This window comes from Canis aureus, chromosome X, assembly GCF_053574225.1.
Source record: "Canis aureus isolate CA01 chromosome X, VMU_Caureus_v.1.0, whole genome shotgun sequence".
Taxonomy (NCBI): domain Eukaryota; kingdom Metazoa; phylum Chordata; class Mammalia; order Carnivora; family Canidae; genus Canis; species Canis aureus.
This window is the reverse complement of record NC_135649.1, coordinates 40,475,009-40,499,187: the sequence shown is the minus strand read 5'-3', so window position 1 is coordinate 40,499,187 and position 24,179 is coordinate 40,475,009. Positions and strand designations below refer to the sequence as shown.

Genomic DNA, 24,179 nt, shown 5'->3' with positions numbered 1-24,179 from the left:
ATGCTCTTTCATGCTTTTTTTATGAATAAGTGCCCAAAGATGAACCAAGTCTGAACGAAAATGCACAGATCACAGAAGAGTGGCAAAAATACAAAATTAAATACATTTAAAGTATTAAAGCCAAAGAAAACAAACAATACAAATTTACAATTTCCAGGACACTTTATTGCAATCTCCACTTTACATATTAATTTAATATTTTTAGTCTAGGCAGAAGTGTTTATACTTATTTAGTAGTAGTCTAATCACCTAATCTCACAAGATGAAAAGAAGCAGTTTAAAAAGAACATCAATTCAGGTATTTATGATATGGGGACAAGGGGCACTCGTCTTAGCAAGGAAAATGGTTGATGGTTCTCAGCATGTTTCACTGAAATTTTTCTCCATTCTTTTTGTTGTTGTTCATGCAATGTACTCATAATAAAAACAATTGCCCTCTTTGTCATTCTGCCCTTCCTTGGGCTTTACATTCTGTCTAGCATTTAACTCAAAAAGTCAGTTTACACTCAGTTTACACATTAAAAAAAAAAAACCATATGCCCCATCTCCCACACATCCAAATGGACAGGGATTAGAATTAACCTGCTTTTAGCTGTAACAGTGCTATTTTAAACAATTTCAACCACACACTTGAAGGGTAAAATAACTAAAAGTACAAGCCAAAAGAAAACATAAAAATTCCTACACACTTACTGTTGGATTAACTATTTCTCAAATCGTCAAGCCTAACATAGATTTCTAGAAAGTGAAATCGACACAAAAGCGAATACACGCTTTATGTACAAACTGACAGTGGCTCTATGGGGACAGCTCTTTTTGAATGAGCTGTTACCCAGACGGTGGAATTAAGGGGTGGGGGGGAAGGTCTCACTCTTCAAATGTGAGAGAACTGGCGGTGCGCTTCACTAGAAACACATTTTAATGGGTATGTTTGGATAAAAATAGGTAGTAATGGGAAAATGTGTGTGGTCTTTTTCTTTTTTCAAAAAACGAAAACAAAAACAAAAACAAAAACCAACCTTCTCCTTCCCCAGGGCAGAAGGAAACCCGAAGGAAAATATGGGTAACCTCATAAGCTCCGGAGCTAAGTTCCATCACTTAGGCAGCACAGAAGTTGGATAGTTGCTATTTTTCTCCCTGCAGTGGGATAGTAACTCTCCCTGCGCAAGGTACGCGGGGCGGGAATACTGGCGGGGCTTTCACGTGGGGTAAATGGAAACCAAAGTGAGGAGAGGTCAACACCTAGAGTAATCCAGTTCCCCAAAAGAAGGGCGGTGGGGACGCGGGGTGGCGAAGGCGAGAAGGGAAGGGTCAAAACTCTTCGAAGTTATCGCAAAGAGAAAGCGAACACTTTTGGGAACCAGCGAGCCATCTCTTGCAAGAGCACTCTGCTCCAAGTGTGAGGTGCTTGCCTCAGAGGGCAGAAAGCGCGGGGTGCCCTTACTTAGGTCGAGTGGCTCCGGGGACTGGGGCAGAGAGAGGGGCAGGGGCAGCCGCCGCCGGGGAGGCGGACTCGTACTTTGCTTCAACTCTGAGCCCCATCCCGAGCGCAAGGGAGAGAGTGGCGGAGGGCACGGTACTCACTAGGGCTCGTTGGTGAACCGGGGGGTCCGGGGCTGCTGGTATCCGTACAGGTGACAGTAGAGCACATCGAAGCAAAAGCAGCACATCTCCGCTGACACCACCATCTTCCGGGAGCCGGGCGATGAGGACGAGGCGGCGGACAAGGAGGGTGAGGAAGAGGTGGCGGCGGCCGGGGTAGAAAGTAGGGTCCCCACTCCACAGCTCGGAGGTGGCGACAGGGAAATCCCCCCGCCGCCGCCGCCGCAGCCCTGGGGGGGAGAGAGGGTACAGCTACTGCCGCTACCTCCTCCAGATAGACCTCCCAGCCCGTTGAGCCGCGTGCCGGCGCCTCCTAGTCCCAGCTCCCCAGCTCGGCACTGGCTCTCTCCGCTGCAGTGGGAGGAGGAGGAGGCGCCACCACCGCCACCCGAGCCAGAGGGGGGCGAACTGGACAGTTTCTGCTTCTTCACCCCGCAGCAACCCGCCGCCATCTTGGAACAGTCTCCCCCACGCAGCGCTTCCGATCCATAAGTGAGGCGAGCTGGCGGCGGGGGCGAGCACGCTGCGGCCCCGGCCGCCGGGGGCGCGCCAGGGGCTCGCGGGGCGCGCGCGCGCTCCACTACCCGGCCGGCCGCCCGGCCACACGGCTGCCGCGCGCGCGCCCTCGGCTCAGCGCGCGCCCCGCGCTTTCGCCGCTAGGCACCTCGCGCCTGTCCCGCGGGACTCGCGCCTCCTGGGAGCCGCAGCCTCGAGCCCCGTGGCCCTCAGAGGATGGATGAAAGACGGGAAGCTCTGTAGAAAGGAAAGACAAGGAAACGAGAACGCGAAAGCGGAGAGTAGGAGCAAAGGAAGGAGGGGGGCACGCCCGGGGAGGAAGAAGGGAAAGGAAAACTAGTTGGGGGAGGGAGAGAAAGAAGAAAGTCCTAAGTTAAGTGTCTGAGTCCCAAAGCACACAGCTCGATGACCCACACTACACAGAGTGTCAGTGACACTTGAGCCGAGTTACGTGAAACCTGAGCCACCGGCCTCAAATACGCTGGTTTCTGAACTGCCGGAGCTGAACAAGCAGGTGCTTGGAGCTCCACACCTGAGACCGCCCCTGTAAAGTGCGTACAAACCAGTCGGGGGAAATGGCCACACTGCGGTCGCTTTAATACCCACCTAAGCACGCACCCGGGGTCTTCCAAGATTATGGTAAAGGGCAATAATCTTTCCTTATTGACAAACATTCAAGCCTGGTTGAATCTATATACTCCTCCCTTTTCCCCCCCCCCGCCCCCCACCTTTCCCTCCCAGCCCCTTGCAAATGTTTTCGAAAGCAAAAAATAAAGTCCTAACCAACACCTCCCTAGTTCAAAGATGTTGGTCGTGCTCTGGAACTTGCTGCGGTGGGTTATTGTGTGTGTGTGTGTGTGTGTGTGTGTGTGTGTGTGTGTGTGTGTGCTGGCTTGGGAGCAAAGCAATTAGAAATATATCTGTAGTCAGCACAGATCTTACAGGTAAATAGGGCAGGTAGTATCCTTAGTCACAAATTGAAAGGTTTTGTTCAGGTATAGAATTAGATAGCTCTTAGTATTCATTTAAAAAAATTCTCAATCAAAGAATGCTTGAATGAATGAGGAGGCGTGTGATTGAGTCAGTCCCATTCTGGGCACCTAAGACAAATCAAGTGTTACATTCATAGAAATTAGACTGTTAGAAAGTGTGAATTATTTGCGTTGTGTCTACACCATACCAAAACGTAGACAAAGGCAGGTGTCTGTAGATTTGGAGACATCAGAGAATTGATTGATTTTTGTCACCTTTGAGCTAAATGTGTGGGATCTTGCAAATAGCTAAAGGCTGTTCATTCCACTCAGGAGAAAAGTTTATTCATACAACAAATATTGAGCCTCTGCACCATCCTATGTGCACGACACTGTACTTATGTCAAAATCCAGGAAGTATACTTCCCACTCTCAAAGAGTTTATGAATTAAGCCAGATCCGTGTACACAATCCAACAAATAACTACTATTTATCGAGCACTTCTTGGGTGCCAAGTACTATGACTCGACTTACCCCATCACCCTTCAGAATGATATATTACTTCATTTGATCCTCACAGTAACCCTCTGAGGTTGCTCATTTACAGATGGGGAAATTGAACCTCAGAAGTGACTTGCTCAACATCACCCACATAGAGAGTGATAGAGTGAGGATTTAAACGACTGATTTCAACAACCATGCCATTGTGCTATACTGCCTCTCAATGTTACTATGTGATACCAAGGTTAGCAATGGATACAAGATGGTGATGTTAAAACTACAGTGGGTGGGATGGAGGTTAAACAAAAATAAGAACTTCATAATTAGGGAAACATTGAGAAACACTAAATATTACAAAGTAAAAATGAAAAACCTTAATTTGTTTGCACTGGGTCAAATACAGTATCAGACAATAGGTACTGATTTACTCACCACTCCACTAAAAAGTGAGCACTTCTGGAGTAGAAAACGAGTGCCATTCAATATCGCACGACAGTTTAGCAAAGAAAGCAAAGTAGGATACCATGGATGGCTGCTTCTGCTAAGGGAATTTAGGAAAGCAGAATGTAATCTCCCAATTTAGAATTTGGCCAGGAAACAAGAGTCTAACGCCCCTACTTTTGTGAAAATAGCAAGGAATCTTTAATAAGCACCATAATCATGTCCTTATTTCTGCACTTCATCTAAAAGACACAGCACTATCATGGATATCATGGCAGCCTAAGGGACTGATGCAATGGGAAACCCTAAGACAAGGACATCCCAGCTGAATAACAAAAATAGCTTTTCCCCCAAGGATGTTAAATGCCAATTTCAAACTTCACAAGCATGAAGAAATTAGGCAAACCCAAACCTGACTTTGCAGAAAATACACCATTACCTGACCACCAGGAGTTACTATCTGAAGCGCTCTGTTGTATTGGCTGGCTAAAAGTGGGAGAAAAAACACTCTAACCTTTTTCTCTGTGTTAACTTCTCCTGAGCCTGGCTCATCTCCTGTATCAACCTTAAGCCTCAACATGCTTTGCAAATCCCCTGGCAAGTAGTGGTGGTGGTGGTAATGCCTCCTTTTAGCCTTTGAGGAAATGCCTCTTCTTTCCTCGTTTTCTTACAAAGTCACCAGCATAGAAGTAAATGTATTTCATTCAAACATGAGTGAAATCTACAGATCAGACTCTGTGAAAATGGTGTTGTGGTTACTTTCTTATTTGCTTGTTTGTTTGCTTTTACATCTAAGCAAAGTGCACACTAGATGGAAAAACTGACCTTGCTCAGGCTTCTCTTGACTTGAAGTGTAAAGGTCAAAGTATGATAGAGCACATGTGTTTCTACCCACCACTAACACTGGAGTGAAGTGATAATACCCTCCAGAGGAAACGTTAAGGTATCTTCTGCTTTTTGTAACCAACTGTCAACTGGAAGGTAAAGATTCCATGTTTCTTTTAAATAAAAGTAAATAGGCCATAGTCTCTTTGTCAACAAAGCACATTCAAACTATAAGCACTTCTGCATCTGCCTCTAAATTGCTATTAACTAACCCTTGTCAAATGTTTTGTTATACAACTGTGAAAAACTGCTTGAACAAAGGTTATGCACATTATTTGCTATGTGGTAAAGCTGGAAATTGAATTTAACCCAGTAGTTACTGATTATTTTATCATTACCTCAATGTATCCACATGTTTACAAATATAGTTATTTTTTATTTCAGAAAAAAAAGAGAATTGTTGTAATTCAATCAGATAGTGAATACATGCTAACATTGCAAAATTATTTTCTTAGGTTTCCAGGGGTGTGAGTGGGACGAAGAATGTGCACATAGTTCAATGAGAAAAAACTTCCATTTATGCCCAAACAAGTGTTATTTTTATCCTCTGTCATCAAACTTTCTCAACTGTCATCCTTGAACAACTGCAAAATGTAATATTATTAGCCACCACTTTGATCTAACCTTGTACACATATAACACATGGTTGTGGTGGTGGAGGTGGTGATTAGGTCCCTTTTATAGTTGAACGAATATGCAAATAAATACCAGGATTCTTTACCTACTTTTCAATTCAGACTGATAAAACACATTTTCTTTTTTTTTTCTATAGATTTTATCTATTTATTTATGACAGACACACAGAGAGAGGCAGGGACATAGGCAGAGGGAGAAGCAGGCTCCCTGCGGTAACCCTGAAGTTGGACTGGATCCCAGGACCCCAGGATCATGACCTGAGCCAAAGGCAGATGCTCAACCACTGAGCCACCTAGGCATCTCACATTTTGTTTTCTTCGTGACAAAACAAATCTTCCCTCCTGGATTCTTTCTTGATCTAATGAACAAAACATTAATAAGCCAAAGGACCAGGATCTACTTTGGACCTTTTTCTACTTGTTTCATTTATATCTTCTATTGTCAACTGGAGTGCAGACTAATTGAATGCTGTCTTGTTAGCTATTTCCTTGAGGCAAAATTGTATAAACTCCTTAATGAGATTTAGATATGCTAATATCTACAACAAACATGGAAGAATTAACAAAACTCACTAGTTGTAGATTGGAAAGGGAAGCTTTATTGGGAGGAGATGATCACAAAGAGTATCCTGTGGCCAGTGGGAGGAGTCAAGTACACCTAAAACAGGAAAGTGTCTACCATAGTTTGGATACTCTTGCTTGACTCTTTTTCTCTTTTCGCTCTTCTTTAAAGACTTCATCTCCTCTTCTCTAGGCATATAATGGGGCACAAAAATGTATATACCACAACTGTGCCCCCACTTATAAATTTAATTATAGACATTTAGTTATTTTTTCTATAACTACTCTCATCATGTTCTGGAACTCCTACTCCAGTTGTCGGTGCACTTATAGACAGGTGAGACGTAACGTCAAATAAAATATAAAAATATGTTCTGAAATAAAAGTCCCTTCTTTGTAAATATTAGTTTAAAGTTAAAACTCCCCCAGGGCAGTGAGGAGAGGAGGATCTGAACCCCATAACCTTGGCTGGATCCTGGCTGAAGAGTAACTCATTGAGCCCCACTCTAGCCATTGGCTTAAAGGTCCATAATTTACAATTTACTCTCTCACCATGGGCAATGCACAGTGATTGTGGCAGGTACTCAGCCATCTCTTCTTACTTACTTACTGGAACAATTTCACCATCTCCCAGAAAACCCCATGCCAAGATGAGCACTGGGTATTATACTATATGTTGGCAAATCAAACTCCAATAAAGAAATATACAAAAAATAAAAAAATTTTAAAAACCCCTACCAATAAGCACTTTCCATATTCCTTCCACTCCCCCTACCCCTGGAAACCAACAGTCTACTTTCTGTTCTTATAGATTTGCTTATTCTGGACATTTTCTATATCTGTCCTTTTGTGGGCTGCCTCATTTTACTTAGCATACTGTTTTCTTTTTTTTTTTTTTTTTGTTTTTTTTTCCTTTTTTTTTTTTTTTATTGGTGTTCAATTTACTAACATACAGAATAACACCCAGTGCCCGTCACCCATTCACTCCCACCCCCCGCCCTCCTCCCCTTCTACCACCCCTAGTTCGTTTCCCAGAGTTAGCAGTCTTTATGTTCTGTCTCCCTTTCTGATATTTCCCACACATTTCTTCTCCCTTCCCTTATTTTCCCTTTCACTATTATTTATATTCCCCAAATGAATGAGAACATATAATGTTTGTCCTTCTCCGACTGACTTACTTCACTCAGCATAATACCCTCCAGTTCCATCCACGTTGAAGCAAATGGTGGGTATTTGTCATTTCTAATAGCTGAGTAATATTCCATTGTATACATAAACCACATCTTCTTTATCCATTCATCTTTCGTTGGACACCGAGGCTCCTTCCACAGTTTGGCTATCGTGGCCATTGCTGCTAGAAACATCGGGGTGCAGGTGTCCCAGCGTTTCATTGCATTTGTATCTTTGGGGTAAATCCCCAACAGTGCAATTGCTGGGTCGTAGGGCAGGTATATTTTTAACTGTTTGAGGAACCTCCACACAGTTTTCCACAGTGGCTGCACCAGTTCACATTCCCACCAACAGTGTAAGAGGGTTCCCTTTTCTCCACATCCTCTCCAACATTTGTTGTTTCCTGCCTTGTTAATTTTTCCCATTCTCACTGGTGTGAGGTGGTATCTCATTGTGGTTTTGATTTGTATTTCCCTGATGGCAAGTGATGCAGAGCATTTTCTCATGTGTATGTTGGCCATGTCTATGTCTTCTTCTGTGAGATTTCTGTTCATGTCTTTTGCCCATTTCATGATTGGATTGTTTGTTTCTTTGGTGTTGAGTTTAATAAGTTCTTTATAGATCTTGGAAACTAGCCCTTTATCTGATATGTCATTTGCAAATATCTTCTCCCATTCTGTAGGTTGTCTTTGAGTTTTGTTGACTGTATCCTTTGCTGTGCAAAAGCTTCTTATCTTGATGAAGTCCCAATAGTTCATTTTTGCTTTTGTTTCTTTTGCCTTCGTGGATGTGTCTTGCAAGAAGTTACTATGGCCGAGTTCAAAAAGGGTGTTGCCTGTGTTCTTCTCTAGGATTTTGATGGAATCTTGTCTCACATTTAGATCTTTCATCCATTTTGAGTTTATCTTTGTGTATGGTGAAAGAGAGTGGTCTAGTTTCATTCTTCTGCATGTGGATGTCCAATTTTCCCAGCACCATTTATTGAAGAGACTGTCTTTCTTCCAATGGGTAGTCTTTCCTCCTTTATCGAATATTAGTTGCCCATAAAGTTCAGGGTCCACTTCTGGATTCTCTACTCTGTTCCACTGATCTATGTGTCTGTTTTTGTGCCAGTACCACACTGTCTTGATGACCACAGCTTTGTAGTACAACCTGAAATCTGGCATTGTGATGCCCCCAGATATGGTTTTCTTTTTTAAAATTCCCCTGGCTATTCGGGGTCTTTTCTGATTCCACACAAATCTTAAAATAATTTGTTCTAACTCTCTGAAGAAAGTCCATGGTATTTTGATAGGGATTGCATTAAACGTGTATATTGCCCTGGGTAACATTGACATTTTCACAATATTAATTCTGCCAATCCATGAGCATGGAATATTTTTCCATCTCTTTGTGTCTTCCTCAATTTCTTTCAGAAGTGTTCTATAGTTTTGAGGGTATAGATCCTTTACATCTTTGGTGAGGTTTATTCCTAGGTATCTTATGCTTTTGGGTGCAATTGTAAATGGGATTGACTCCTTAATTTCTCTTTCTTCAGTCTCATTGTTAGTGTATAGAAATGCCACTGACTTCTGGGCATTGATTTTGTATCCTGCCACGCTACCGAATTGCTGTATGAGTTCTAGCAATCTTGGGGTGGAGACTTTTGGGTTTTCTATGTAGAGTATCATGTCATCGGCGAAGAGGGAGAGTTTGACTTCTTCTTTGCCAATTTGAATGCCTTTAATGTCTTTTTGTTGTCTGATTGCTGAGGCTAGGACTTCCAGTACTATGTTGAATAGCAGTGGTGAGAGTGGACATCCCTGTCTTGTTCCTGATCTTAGGGGAAAGGCTCCCAGTGCTTCCCCATTGAGAATGATATTTGCTGTGGGCTTTTCATAGATGGCTTTTAAGATGTCGAGGAATGTTCCCTCTATCCCTACACTCTGAAGAGTTTTGATCAGGAATGGATGCTGTATTTTGTCAAATGCTTTCTCTGCATCCAATGAGAGGATCATATGGTTCTTGGTTTTTCTCTTGCTGATATGATGAATCACATTGATTGTTTTACGGGTGTTGAACCAGCCTTGTGTCCCAGGGATAAATCCTACTTGGTCATGGTGAATAATTTTCTTAATGTACTGTTGGATCCTATTGGCCAGTATCTTGTTGAGAATTTTTGCATCCATGTTCATCAGGGATATTGGTCTGTAATTCTCCTTTTTGGCGGGGTCTTTGTCTGGCTTTGGAATTAAGGTGATGCTGGCTTCATAGAACGAATTTGGAAGTACTCCATCTCTTTCTATCTTTCCAAACAGCTTTAGGAGAATAGGTATGATTTCTTCTTTAAACGTTTGATAAAATTCTCCTGGGAAGCCATCTGGCCCTGGACTCTTGTGTCTTGGGAGGTTTTTGATGACTGCTTCAATTTCCTCCCTGGTTATTGGCCTGTTCAGGTTTTCTATTTCTTCCTGTTCCAGTTTTGGTAGTTTGTGGCTTTCCAGGAATGCGTCCATTTCTTCTAGATTGCCTAATTTATTGGCGTATAGCTGTTCATAATATGTTTTTAAAATCGTTTGTATTTCCTTGGTGTTGGTAGTGATCTCTCCTTTCTCATTCATGATTTTATTAATTTGAGTCTTCTCTCTCTTCTTTTTAATAAGGCTGGCTAATGGTTTATCTATCTTATTAATTCTTTCAAAGAACCAACTCCTGGTTCTGTTGATCTGTTCCACAGTTCTTCTGGTCTCGATTTCGTTGAGTTCTGCTCGAATCTTTAGTAGCTCCCTTCTTCTCTTGGGTGTAGGATCTATTTGCTGTTTTTTCTCTAGCTCCTTTATGTGTAAGGTTAGCTTTTGTATTTGAGTTCTTTCCAGTTTTTGAATGGATGCTTGTATTGCGATGTATTTCCCCCTTAGGACTGCTTTTGCTGCATCCCAAAGATTTTGAACGGTTGTATCTTCATTCTCATTAGTTTCCATGAATCTTTTTAATTCTTCCTTAATTTCCTGGTTGACCCTTTTATCTTTTAGCAGGATGGTCCTTAACCTCCATGTGTTTGAGGTCCTTCCAAACTTCTTGTTGTGATTTAGTTCTAATTTCAAGGCATTATGGTCCGAGAATATGCAGGGGACAATCCCAATCTTTTGGTATCGGTTCAGACCCGATTTGTGACCCAATATGTGGTCTATTCTGGAGAAAGTTCCATGTGCGCTTGAGAAGAATGTGTATTCAGTTGAGTTTGGATGTAAAGTTCTGTAGATATCTGTGAAATCCATCTGGTCCAGTGTATCATTTAAAGCTCTCGTTTCTTTGGAGATGTTTTGCTTAGAAGACCTATCGAGTATAGAAAGAGCTAGATTGAAGTCACCAAGTATAAGTGTATTATTATCTAAGTATTTCTTCACTTTGGTTAATAATTGATTTATATATTTGGCAGCTCCCACATTTGGAGCATATATATTGAGGATTGTTAAGTCCTCTTGTTGAATAGATCCTTTAAGTATGATATAGTGTCCCTCTTCATCTCTCACTACAGTCTTTGGGGTAAATTTTAGTTTATCTGATATAAGGATGGCTACCCCTGCTTTCTTTTGAGGACCATTCGAATGGTAAATGGTTCTCCAACCTTTTATTTTCAGGCTGTAGGTGTCCTTCTGTCTAAAATGAGTCTCTTGTAGACAGCAAATAGATGGGTCCTGCTTTTTTATCCAGTCTGAAACCCTGCGCCTTTTGATGGGGTCATTAAGCCCGTTCACATTCAGAGTTACTATTGAGAGATATGAGTTTAGTGTCATCATGATATCTATTCAGTCTTTGTTTTTGTGGACTGTTCCACTGAACTTCTTCTTAAAGGGGAATTTTAAGAGGCCCCCTTAAAATTTCTTGCAGAGCTGGTTTGGAGGTCACATATTCTTTTAGTTGCTGCCTGTCTTGGAAGCTCTTTATCTCTCCTTCCATTTTGAATGAGAGCCTTGCTGGATAAAGTATTCTTGGTTGCATGTTCTTTTCATTTAGGACCCTGAATATATCCTGCCAGCCCTTTCTGGCCTGCCAGGTCTCTGTGGAGAGGTCTGCTGTTACCCTAATACTCCTCCCCATAAAAGTCAGGGATTTCTTGTCTCTTGCTGCTTTAAGGATCTTCTCCTTATCTTTGGAATTTGCAAGCTTCACAATTAAATGTCGAGGTGTTGAACGGTTTTTATTGATTTTAGGGGGGGATCTCTCTATTTCCTGGATCTGAATGCCTGTTTCCCTTCCCAGATTAGGAAAGTTTTCAGCTAGAATTTGTTCAAATACATATTCTGGCCCTCTGTCCCTTTCGGCGCCCTCGGGAACCCCAATTAAACGTAGGTTTTTCTTCCTCAGGCTGTCGTTTATTTCCCTTAATCTATCTTCATGGTCTTTTAATTGTTTGTCTCTTTTTTCCTCAGTTTCCCTCTTTGCTGTCAACTTGTCTTCTAGGTCACTCACTCGTTCTTCCACCTCGTTAACCCTCGTCGTTAGGACTTCTAGTTTGGATTGCATCTCATTCAATTGGTTTTTAATTTCTGCCTGATTAGCTCTAAATTCTGCAGTCATGAAGTCTCTTGAGTCCTTTATACTTTTTTCTAGAGCCACCAGTAGCTGTATAATAGTGCTTCTGAATTGGCTTTCTGACATTGAATTGTAATCCAGATTTTGTAACTCTGTGGGAGAGAGGACTGTTTCTGATTCTTTCTTTTGAGGTGAGGTTTTCCTTCTAGTCATTTTGCTCAGTGCAGAGTGGCCAAAAGCAAGTTGTATTGGGAAAAAGAGAAAAAGAGAGGAGAGAAAGAAGGAAAGAAAAGAGAAAGAGAAAAAAAAAGGGAAGAAAAAGAAAAAAAAACGAAAGAGAAAAAAAAAAGAAGAAGAAAAAGGGAAAGAAAAAGAAAGGAGAAAAAAAGGGGGTGGGGGAAGGAAACAAATCAAAAAGCAAAACAAAACAAAAACAAAAACAAAAACAAGAACAAACAAACAAAAAAAGAACCACCGGGGAGTATCTTCTGATTCTGTGTTCTTTAAGTCCCTTGGCTTCTCCTGGAAGTTGTCAGTCTAGCTGGTGTTCTGGGGGAGGGGCCTGTTGTGCTGATTTTCAGGTGTTAGCAGTTGGGGGAGCTGCTGTGCCCCTGCCTGGTGCAGGGCTCAGTGGGGGTTGTTTACCCCGTGAGGCCGCAGGAGGAACAGCCCCCGTGGCGGGGCAGCTCTGGAAACCTGGATTCAGCTCCGGCAGGAACTCCGTCTGCAGGGCCTGGAGGCTCCGGGGCGGGGCCGCTGATCTGCTCAGCTGGGGCAGGAGCGTCCTCGCTGTCCTGGGCCCTCCCGGCCTCTGCCTGTCCCGGGGGAGGCGGGATCCTGGGCTGTGTCCCGGCGCCCTGTGCTCCGGAGCCTGCGCTGGTGGATTCGCGCTCCCGGGCCGCGCAACCCCCTCCGCGGAGCTGCGGCCCGAGCCCCTCCGAGCTGCTCCTGGAACCGCGCAGCCCCCTCTGCACGGAGCCTCTTCCTCTGCCCGAGCCCCTCCGAGCTGCTCCCGGGGCCGCGCAGCCCCCTCCGCGGAGCCGCCGCCCGAGCCCCTTCAGCTGCTCCGGGTCCCGCCGTGCGCGCTGCAGCCCTTAGGGAGCTCGGCGCACTCTCCTGGGCGCGCAGTTGCTGTTACTGTCCCCGGGAGCCCGAGGGCATCCTCGCCCTCCTGGGTCCTGCTCCAACTCCCTGCGAGCCCCTTTCCGCCCGGGAAGGTTGGTGCAGCTCCTGCGTCTCCGGGATGGGGCTCTCCTGTCCTGGGGACACTCGCCCCGGCCTCAGCCCGGCTCCTCGCGGGGCCCCTCCCCCTCGGAGGCCTTTGTTTCTTTACTTCTTTTTCCCCGTCTTCCTACCTTGATAGAAGCGCGAACTCTTCTCACTGTAGCATTCCAGCTGGTCTCTCTTTGAATCTCAGGCCGAATTCATAGATTTTCAGGATAATTTGAAGGTTTTCTAGGTAGTTTGGTGGAGACAGGTGATTTGGGGACCCTGCTCTTCCGCCATCTTGCTCCTCAGCATACTGTTTTCAAGGTTGTTTCCTTGTCACAGCATCTATCAGTACATCATTCTTCTTTATGGCCAAATAATACTCCACTATGTGGATATACTAGATTTTATTCATTCATCACTTGACTAAATAGTTGTTTCTATTTTTTGGCTATTATGAATAATTCTGCAGTGAACAGTCATGTATGACTTTTTGTGTGGATGTGTGTTTTTGTTTATCTTCTGTATGTATACATACATACAGTTTTTAGTTGAATGAATAATAATAATTCACCATAAGGTGACTCTACATTTAGCCTTTTGAGGAACTGCCAGACTGTTTCCAAACTGGCTGCACTATTTTAAAAGCCCCCTGCAGTATATGAGGCTTCCAATTTGTCCAAATCCTTGTCAAGGTGAGTTATCATTTTTAAAGATACATTATTGTAGCCATGCTAGTGGGTATTAAGTGGTATTTCAATGTAGTCTTAAAAAAGACTGTATTTTCAAGTAATCTCTACACCCAATGTGGGGCTCAAACTCATGACCCAAAGATCAAGAGTTGTGTGCCGCACTGACTGAGCCAGCCAAGTGCCCCTCAACGTAGTCTTGGTTTGCATATCTCTAATGACTAACAATGTTGAATATCTTTTCATATGTTTATGGGCCATTTGTGTATCTTTTTTGGAGAAACATTTTTTAAATCCTTTGCCCATTTTTAAATTGAGTTATTCACCTTATTATTGAGTTATAAGAATTATTTTTATATTTTGGGTATACCAGTCCCTCATTGGACCTGTCATTTTCAAATATTTTCCTCCATTCTGTGGGTTGTCTTTTTCATTTTCTTAACATTGTCCTTTAAAACAAAATGTTTTTAATTTTGATGTAATCCAATTTATCATTTTTTCTCGTTCTTTTGATATTATGTATAAGAAACCATTGCCAGATGGTCATGAAGATTTTCACCTGTTACCTTTTAAAAGTTCCAATTTTAGCTCATATATTTTGGTCCTTGATCAATTTTGAGTTAGCTTTTGTATATGTTGTGAGGAAAGGTTCCAAATTTATTCTCTTACATGTGGATATCCGGTCATCCCAGTAACATTTGTTGAAAAGACTCCTTCTCCCCTATTGACCCACCCTATTGAAAGTTTTGGCACCCTCCTCAAAGAATCAATAAAAAATCAATAAAAGGATTTATTTCTGGACCTTCAATTCTACTCTATTGATCCATATGTTTATCCTTGTGCCAACACTACACTGTCTTGATTACTGTAACTTGGTAATACATTTTGAAACTGGGAAGTATGATCCATCTAAATTTGTTTTTCTCTTTCAAGATTGTTTTAGATGTTCTGGGACCCTTGCATTTCTATATTAATTTCAGGATCATCTTGTCAATTTCTGAAAGGTGCCAGCTGGGATTTTGATAGGGGTTGCATTGAATATAGATAAATTTGAGAAATATAAACACCTTATCAATATAAGGCTTCCAGTCCATGAATATAGGATTTACTTCCATTTATTATGTTCTTCTTTAATTTCTTTCAAGAATACTTTATTGTTTTCAGAGTCAATTTTGCACTGTTTTGTTAAATTTATTCCTAAGTATTTTCCTCTTTTGGATGTTACAGTAGATGGAATTGTTTTGTTTATTTAAGTTTTGGATTATTCATGGTATAGAAACACAACTGATTTTTATATTGATCTTGTATCCATCCTACAACCTAGCTGGACTGGTTTATTAGTTCTAACATTTTTTTCTTGGATACTGGATTTTCTATATACAAGATCATGTCTTCTGCAAACAGATGTTTTTCCTTCTTCCTTTCTAATCAGGGTGCTTTCTCCCCTCCTCTTTCTTACCTAATTGCTTTGGCTAAAACCTCCAGTACAATGTTGAAAATAATTGGTGAGAGCAAACATCTCTGTCTCATTCCTGATCTTAAAAGGAAGGCTTTCAGTCTTTCACCATTAAGTACAATGTTAGTTTTGGGTTTTTACAGATACCCTTTGTTAGGTTGAGGAAGTTCCTTTCTATTTACAGTTTGTTGGGTGTCTTTTTGTTCTGAAAGGTTAGATTTGGTCTAAAGCTTTTCTGTGTCTAATGAAAAGATCATGTGTTTTTGTCCTTTATTCTGTTGATATGGTGTGTTACATTAATTGATTTTTGAATGTTAAACCAACCCCCAATACTGGGATGAATCCTGTTTGATCACAGTGTATAACTCTTTTTTATGTTTCCGGGTCAATCTGTTGGTATTTTGTTGAGGACTTCTTGCATCTATATTCATAATTAATATTGGTCTGAGTTTTACTGTGACATCTTTGGCTTTGGTATCAGGATAATACTGGCCTTATAGAATGAGTCAGGAAGTTTCTTTCTTCTTTTAATTTTTGGATGAGTTTGAGAGGAACTGGTGTTAATTTGTTTTGTTTTGTTTTGTTCCATTGACTCAATCTGATTACTTGCTATATGACTATTAAGATTTTCAATTTCTCTTTGAGTCAGTTTTAGTAGTTTGAGTGTTTCTAGGAATTTTTCCATTTCATTTAGACTTCTAATTTTTGAGATAAAATTTTTCATAATATTCTATTCTAGTCCTTTTTATTTCTATAAGGTCTGTATTGATGTCCTCTTTCATTTCTGATTTTAGTAATTTGAATCTTTTTTTCTTGGTCAGTCTAACAGAAGGCTTGTCAATTTTGCTAGTCTTTTCAAAGAGCCAACTTTTGTTTTGTTAATTTTCTTTATTTTTAATTCTCTATTTCATTTGTCTCTTCTAATCTTTATTATTTTTTTCTTATGTTTACTGGGCTTAATTTGCTCTTCTTTTCTAGTTTCTTAGAAAATATTCCATGTTTACTTGAGAAGAATTTGTGTTTTACTGTAGTTGGTTGAAATGATCTGTATATGTCTCTTAGGTCCACTTGGACTACAGTGCTATTCAAATACACTGTTTCCTTATTGATCCTCTGTCTGGATGATCTATCCATGGTTGAGAGAACTACATAAAGGCCCCAACTATTATTATATTACCAGTTTATTTCTCTTTCTTAGATCTGTTAGTTTTCACTTTATATATTTAGGTGCTCTAATATTGGGTGCATAAATAATTACAATTGTATCTTCTTGATGGATTGATCACTTTATCATTATGTAATGACCTTTGTTTCTTATTGCCATTTTTAGTTTAAAGTCTATTTAGAATGGTATAAATATAGCTATCTCTGCTTTTTTTTTCTGGTTACTATTTGCTTGAAATGACTTTTTCTATCCCTTCACTCTCTAAGGCTAAAGTGAGTTTCTTGTGGGCAGCATATTGTTAGATCTAGTTTTTTTGTTTTTAAACCGTTTGGCCATTCTATGTCTTTTGATTGGAGAATTTGATCCATTTACATTCAATTATTTACCAGTAAGGACTTCAACTGCCACTTTGTTCATTTTTTCTAGTATTGTAGATCCAATGTTCCTTATTTCTTATCCTGCTATCTCTTTTTCATGTTTGGATATATTTTCTCTTCTAGTTTCCTAAGGTTGAAGGGTAGGTTATTGATTTGAGATGTTTCTTCTTTTTATTTTATTTTTATAAAGATTTTATTTATTTATTCATGAGAGACACACACACACACAGACACAGAGAGAGAGAGAAAGAGAGAGAGAGAGAGGCAGAGACACAGGCAGAGGGAGAAGCAGGCTCCATGCAGGGAGCCCGACGTGGGACTTGATCATGGGTCTCCAAGATCAGGCCCTGGGCTGAAGGTGGCGCTAAACTGCTGAGCCACCCGGGCTGCCCTGTTTCTTCTTTTTAAATAAAGGTCTTACAGCTATATAGTTCCCTCTAAGCACTGCTTTAGCTGTATTGACTAAGTTTTGGCATGTTATTATTTTGCTTTCATTTATCACAAAATATTTTCTAATTTCCCTCGGGTTTTTTTTTCTTTGCACCATTGGTTATTTGTGAGTATGTTATTTCCACGTATTTGTGAATTTCCCAAATCTCTTTATTTATTTCTAATTTTATTCTTTTGTGCTAGGGAATATACTTTGTATGATTTAGATCATTTTAAATGTTTGAGGCTTGTTTTATGGCCTAGCATATAGTCTATCTTGGAGAATGTTCCATATGCACTTGAAAAGATTGTTTTCTGCAGTCATTGAGTGGAATGCTCTATAGATGTATGTGAGGTTTAGTTGGTGTATAGTGTTGTTCAAGCTTTTTTTTTTTTTTTTTACTTATTGAGGTAAAAGTGAATCATGCATAGCCAAAGTAAAGATTTGGGCTTTTATGCAAAGAGCCAAATGAGAAGCCATTGAAGGATTCAATAAGATCAATCTTGCTGCTATTAGAGGAAAACAGAGAGGAGGTAAGGAGGCCAGTCAAGAAACCTCCATAATCCTGGATAGGCCACATTGGACCTAGGTGGTAGCAGTTAAGATGAAATGAAGGGAGGTATTCTACATGAATTTTACAGGTAGAGTCAATAATGCTAATATAGATGTGTTATTGAGGTGAGGTAAAGAAAGGAATTATGAATGATGCCTAGATTTCTTGCTTAAGTAGCTGAATCAGTGGTGGTGACATACTGAGATGGAGAAGATAGGGACAGAGCTGTTGGAGGAGGTATCATGAGTTTGTGGAATAAAAAGTTTAAGATATCTGTTAGATATCCAAATGGAGATGTCAAATAGATGGTCAAATGTACATGTCACGAGCTCAAATGAGTGTGTTGACTATAGAGAAATAAATTTGAGAATTATCAGCACATAGATGGTAATAAAAGCCCTGTCTGGATGACATGACTTACAGAAGGGATAAAAGGGAAAAAAAGGACCCAGAGTCTAGCCTTGAAGTATCACAGTTTTAGGAGAAACCTGCAAAAGAGACTAAACAAGAGTGATCAGTGAGGTAGGGGAAAACCCGCAGTGTCATGTTCCAACATGCAGAGAAGAAAATGTTTTAAGATGCAGGAAGTTCAAGTAAGATGAGGATAGAGAAGTGTCTAGTCGATTCGGCAATGTGGAGGTTGCCGGAGTAGCTTCCTGAGAATGGGAGGGCCAGAAGCCAGACTTAAGTGGGTTAAAAGGTGAGTAGGAAGATGAGGAACTGCAGATAGTGTACACAGACAACTCTGTTAAAACATTTGGCTCCAAAAAAGAAACAGAAAAATGACAGACTGGCTAGAGAGGAATGTTGGATCCTAGGAGGGCTTTTTCAAAATCATTGATAGTTTTTAGAGCAATTTTAAATAGTTGTCATTATTATCATTGGTAGCAATATTTCTTTGGTGGTCATCATTACACAATTTTCAGTGAGGTACACCTATAAGAAATTCTTAGATAAATTAGCCCAAACACGTTTCTATCTTGAAAAACACAAATACTGAGATCTCGAAGCATCAATTGTTATTCTTTCTGAGTCTCATAAAGAGGGAGATTGATAAGATAGGATGAAGCAGAGAAGAGAGCGGACTGAGCTGGATGGAAATGGTGAGCACGGAGAGAAGACAGGCAATAAAATGCCTGGGTCTTGGTAGCGATTGAAGAGTAAGGAGAAGTTGACAGTTGAAAGGCAAAGAGGAGGGTGTGCATTTTGTAAACCAGCGATAAGGTTGCAGTGAAAATTTTGATGCCGTGATGTTTTCACTTCTTCAGCAGAATTTTGGTCTCCAGAATCACAAAAGGGCCTAATGATTGCTTTGGGCATAGTTCGTCTGGGGCCATAGTAAAAATCTACTCCCAGGCTTTTTCCATAGTAGCCATTCATTCCTTGTACAACTTTGAGAAAGTTACTTAACTTCACTTTCTCTATCTTTAAATTGCACATTAGTACACACCTCATAGAATTGTTCTACGGATAAAATAAAAAGAATGCATGTAAAATGTTTAGTGTAGCATCTCTATTAGTTAGGGCAGAGAAGCATTTATTGAGCATCCACTTTGTACCAGACCCTGTAATAGGGATATAGGTTTCCTGTCCTGTAAGGTCTTAGAAATTGGGCAGAGTAAGAGAAAGACTTGTGAACGGATCATTAAGTGTACTCCACCTCATTTCAACAACCCTACTTACATGGCCACACATGGAATATTTTCTTCATTCAGAACTGTTTCACAAATAAAATCTTTAACTCTAAAACTCCATGTAATCAGAAACTCCGATGCAATCACTTCTCACTCCCTTACTCCCACTAAATTGCTTTGTGATCTCCTGTCTTTCTGGACTTATGTCGTTGGATCCATTTCTATTCTCTCATCTTCCCTACATCCCCTCCATTCCCCATCTCCACTTCACCTCCTTTCCTGCTCAGCTTGATCCCCATTAGCAATAATTTTGACCAGACTTTCACTAGCTTCTGCAATACCCTCATATTTAATGCCTTCAACGACAGATGCTTTGCCCTCTTCTAATCCTGGATCAACTGCACTGTATGTGGGTTTTCCCCCTTCTCTTTTCCTTGGATTTATTTTGTTGATCTTTTTTTTTAAAAAAAATATTGTATTTATTTATTCATGAGAGACACAGAGAGAGGCAAAGGGAGAAGCAGGCTCCCTGTGGGGAGCCCAATGTGGAACTTGATCCCAGTACCCCAGGATCACACCCTGAGCCTAAGGCAGATGCTCAACCACTGAGCCACCCAGATATCTCTATTTTGTTGTTGTTGTTTTAAGTTAGATGCCTAAATCTTTTATTTTCAACTTTTATTTCTTTTCATATATAAGTATTTCAGGCTACAGCTTTTCTTCTAGGTGTTGTTTTAGTTGCATCCCATAGATTTTGATAGGTAGGATTTTCATTTTGGTTCAGTTCAAAATATCTCACAATCGCCAATGTGATTTCTTCTTTGATCCATTGTTTATCTAAAAGTATGTTTTTAAAATTTTCAAATATGTGTGGTTTTTCTCCAGTTACCATTTTGTTGTTGATTTATGGCTTAATTGCATTGTGATCATAAAATGTCACTTGTATTATCTTAATCCTTTGCTTTACAATCCAGTATATGGTCAATTTTGGTGAGTGTTCCATGTGGGATTAAAAAGTATATGTATTCTGTAATTGTTGGGTTCATTGTTCTACGCATTATCAGATCAATTTTGTTAATTGTGTTATTCAAATATTCTTGATATTTATTGATTTTTTTGGATCTAGTAATCAATTAGTGAGAGAGGTGTGTTAGAATCTCTCATTTTGATTATAGACTTGTCTGATACTTCTTATACTTTTGTTGATTTTTGCTTAATTTATTTTAAGGCTATTATAAGGTTCTTGCAGATTTAGCATTTTTATATCCTCTTGATGGATTGTATTTTTATAAAAAGGAAATGATCCTCTATATCTTTAGTGGTGCTTTTTTGCCTCAAAATCTGTTTTGTCTGATACTCATATAGCAGCAGTACCAGCTTTCTTTTGGTTAGTATTTGTGTGAAATGTCTTTTTCCATCCTTTTACTGTCAATCTTTCTATATCTTTATGCTTTAAATGTAACTATTGTAAATGGCATATGGTATGATTTTTTAAGTTTAGTCTATCTCTTAACATAAGCATTTAGTCAATTTGTATTTGAATGTAATCACTTATATATTTGGATTCAAATCTGTCTCATTTGAACTTCTTATTTGTCTTACGTATGACATCTTTTTTTGTTGTGCGCTTAGTGATTCTTAACTAAGATCTACTCATTACTTTGAAAAATTATTTGTGAGAATATTTTGAGGCTTAGGAGGAGGTGGGTTCCTGCAGAGAGCATCTGCATTCTGCCAGGTGCCTTTGGGACCACCAGTCTGGGTCTACTTTAAACTAAATTCAGAGCTTAATGTACTTTGGAGCACCTGGATAATGTGAATTTAGCCTGCGAATCTTTATAAGATGGGATTGTATTCAAATCTCTCAGGGCAGGTGCCTCCCCCTCCACTCAGTTCCAAGGCTGCTTGCCTCAAAGTTTTCTTATGGGTGTGTAGGGAGTTAATTCTGGTTCATAAATACAGTGATGGTTTAGTTCTGTATTATAGTTTTATCTGGAGAGGGACTCCCCACTATGGGTAGGCCCTGGCTTTGTGTTTTCACATCACTTACATCTTATTCTCTGAAGCTTAAATTAAGTTCAGTGAATTTTTTTCAAAGAAGCCACTACATCAATCTGCCTTCACTACCATCTGGGCTTCTGATTCCTTACTACCTTTCCAGCTCTTTGATACCTTGAAGATGTTCATTGCATTTTATCCAGCATTTTTAGTTGTTTTCCATGGGAGAGTCAGTTTGCACACATATCCCACCATATTACCAGAACCCTACCATATGTTTCTCCACTACTGCTCTGAGGCTGCAAAACTGCTAGGCAGAAATTGCAAAATTGAACTGATTGGCTCCATAATAAATTTATGATTTCCAGCCTCAGCTGGGCCTTCTCTCTATTGTTGTTTTTTTTTACAACTCTTTTATGCATCTTTATTCAGTTCCATTTCTCATTTCCCACAGCAGCTGTTTCAACCCATTACTACACTCCCCCAACCCTCCCACCCCATCCCCTTCATTCCTAACTCATTTTAGAAGGTCAGGCTTTCTGCTTCACTACAAAAAAAGAAAAAAAAATGATTTGCAGGTGGGGATTTTCCTCAACTCTCCTTCATTCCACTCCTAAGTGTTCCCTTGAATCCCATACCCTTTCTTACTTCCTTCCTCTCCCTTGGAAGAAAGAATGTTCTGGAATCGTGTTACATAAAGTATGGTGGTGACCCCTTTCAATCCTCGAGTTGTTTAAAACTGACCCACAACAACATAAGCACTGAAACTGAGAGTAGGAATTTAGAAACTCTTATGGCAATTTGATAAAATAACTGTGCATTTATCAGATCTAACAATAACAAATTGGGGCTTCTGTATTTTGAATGTTTTTTACTGCATTTTCTAGTAATTTTTACTATATTTTACAGAAGGACCAGTCTGCAATTGGAAATTTCAAAAGCTGATCCTTCGTTACAGATAGTTTGAGACATATGGAACCAGAACTCATTCTCCCCTGACTTGTCTGAGATGCAAGTCCATGTGTTAGCCCTCTCTTTTCTCAGAGCTTCTCTCTTACTCTCCATAAGCATTCTCTCTTATTAAACAACCTTTCTTTCAACTTTGCCTACTGTGCTGCCATCTTATTTCTCACTTTTCAGTTACTGCCAGGCTTCTTGACAGAATAAGCCTCATATGCTATTCCCCTCTTCGTTAGCTCATCTTATGCCATCACATGGCAGCAGTCTGGCTGCTTCATAATGGTCCTTCCAATCCTTGCCCTCTCTGACCTCTCCTCTTCATTCGTTACACATGACCACCCCTTCCTTCCAGGACTTCTCTTCTGTGTCTCCCATTCCCCCTTTCATCATGTGCCCTCCTTAACGCCCATCACCCAGTTAACTCATCCCCCCCACCTCCTCTTCAGCAACCCTTTGTTTGCTCCCCAGAGTTGGGAGTCTCTCCTAGTTTGTCTTCCTCTTCAGTTGGCTTATTATTATTAGAAAGTTTCAACTGGATATCACAAAGATACCTGCAATTCAACATAACTAAAACAGAGCTCGTTGTACAGTACACAACTTTGGCCCTCTTGGGCATTTTCTTTTTTCTTTTTGATTAAGACAAACACAAGCTTTATTTGGTCATTGCTATTCATGAATGCACCAGCCAGGGAACAGCCTTTTATTCAAAGAGGTTACTATCTAATATAACATGTATTACATTTATAAGAATCCTAATGCCTTAGAGCTCTGCTACCCAGGATACCTTCCTTGTTGGGAGAGAATGCTCATACACTTTCTTCCCTGCAGTAACCAGAAAGATGTCTACCCAACACTTAAGGCCAAAGAGAAACTTACATATGGTTGGAAGTGGGGCTTTGTTTTACTTTATTTTTATTTTTTTATATTTTATTTAAATTCAATTTGCCAACCTACAGTATCATACCCAGTGCTTATCTCATCATGTGCCCTCCTTAGTGCCCATCACACAGTTACCCCAGTCCCCCACCCACTTCCCCTTCTGCAGCCCTTTGTTTGCTCCCCAGAGTTAGGAGTCTCTCTTGGTTTGTCTTCCTCTTTGGTTGGATTATTATTATTAGAGAGTTTCACCTGGGTATCACAAAGATACCTGCAATTCAACATATCTAAAACAGAACTCGTTGTATACAATTTTGACCCTCTTGAGCATTTTCCATTTTATGTAATGTCCTCTCCACCTACCTGATTACCTGGGCCTGGGAGTCATCTTCTCTCTCCCCTCTTGCACTTAGCTCATCAATATAATCTCAAATTCATTCACGCTTGTGTCACCTTTGTTCATCAACTCTCACCAAGAGCCACTTGATTACCCTCTCTGTATCTAGTCTCACCCTCCTCCAGTCTGTTCTTGGCACTTCAGCCATAAAGAGCATCCCAAAAATGCTGTTCTGGTTTTGTCACTTCCCTCCTTGCACCTTTGATTGCTTTCTTATTGCCTGGAAGAAGAATCCCCAACTCTTTTAGCACTGCACACAGGAGTATTTTCCATCACACCCCAGACTAGCTCTCAGGCCTTGTCTGTCACTGTTGTCTCCCACCCCAGATTTTGCACACCAATTAGACGATTGACAGTTCCCTGAGCAGGCTATATTCTTTCATTTCCCTCTTTTTACTTTTGGGAAATGCTTTTCCTTCTTTGCCCATGTTGTTGCTCCCTTCTGGAATATTCTTCCCCAGTCCTTTTGTAGTAAAGCCCAATTCATCTTTTAAGTCTTAAATTAGGGCAGCCCTGGTGGCTCACCGGTTTAGCACCGCCTTTAGCCCAGGGCCTGATCCTGGAGACCCGGGATCAAGTCCCATGCCTGACTCCCTGCATGGAGCCTGCTTCTCCCTCTGCCTGTGTCTCTGCCTCTC

General features: G+C 40.6%; 1 protein-coding gene across 3 annotated transcripts in view; it reads right to left on the bottom strand.

Annotated features, from left to right (window-relative positions):
• Positions 1-24,179, bottom strand: part of AMMECR1 (AMMECR nuclear protein 1) — a 238,564-nt gene that overhangs the window by 113,749 nt on the left and 100,636 nt on the right. Inside the window, exon 4 of one of the 3 annotated variants that reach the window (XM_077889506.1) lies at positions 1,585-1,832. In XM_077889506.1, the coding sequence (XP_077745632.1) occupies positions 1,585-1,688 (104 nt within the window). In that variant the 5' untranslated portion in view covers positions 1,689-1,832. Of the gene's footprint in view, positions 1-1,584; positions 2,124-24,179 lie in introns of those variants that run through there. The other 2 variants (XM_077889505.1, XM_077889503.1) reach the window with 2 other exon arrangements.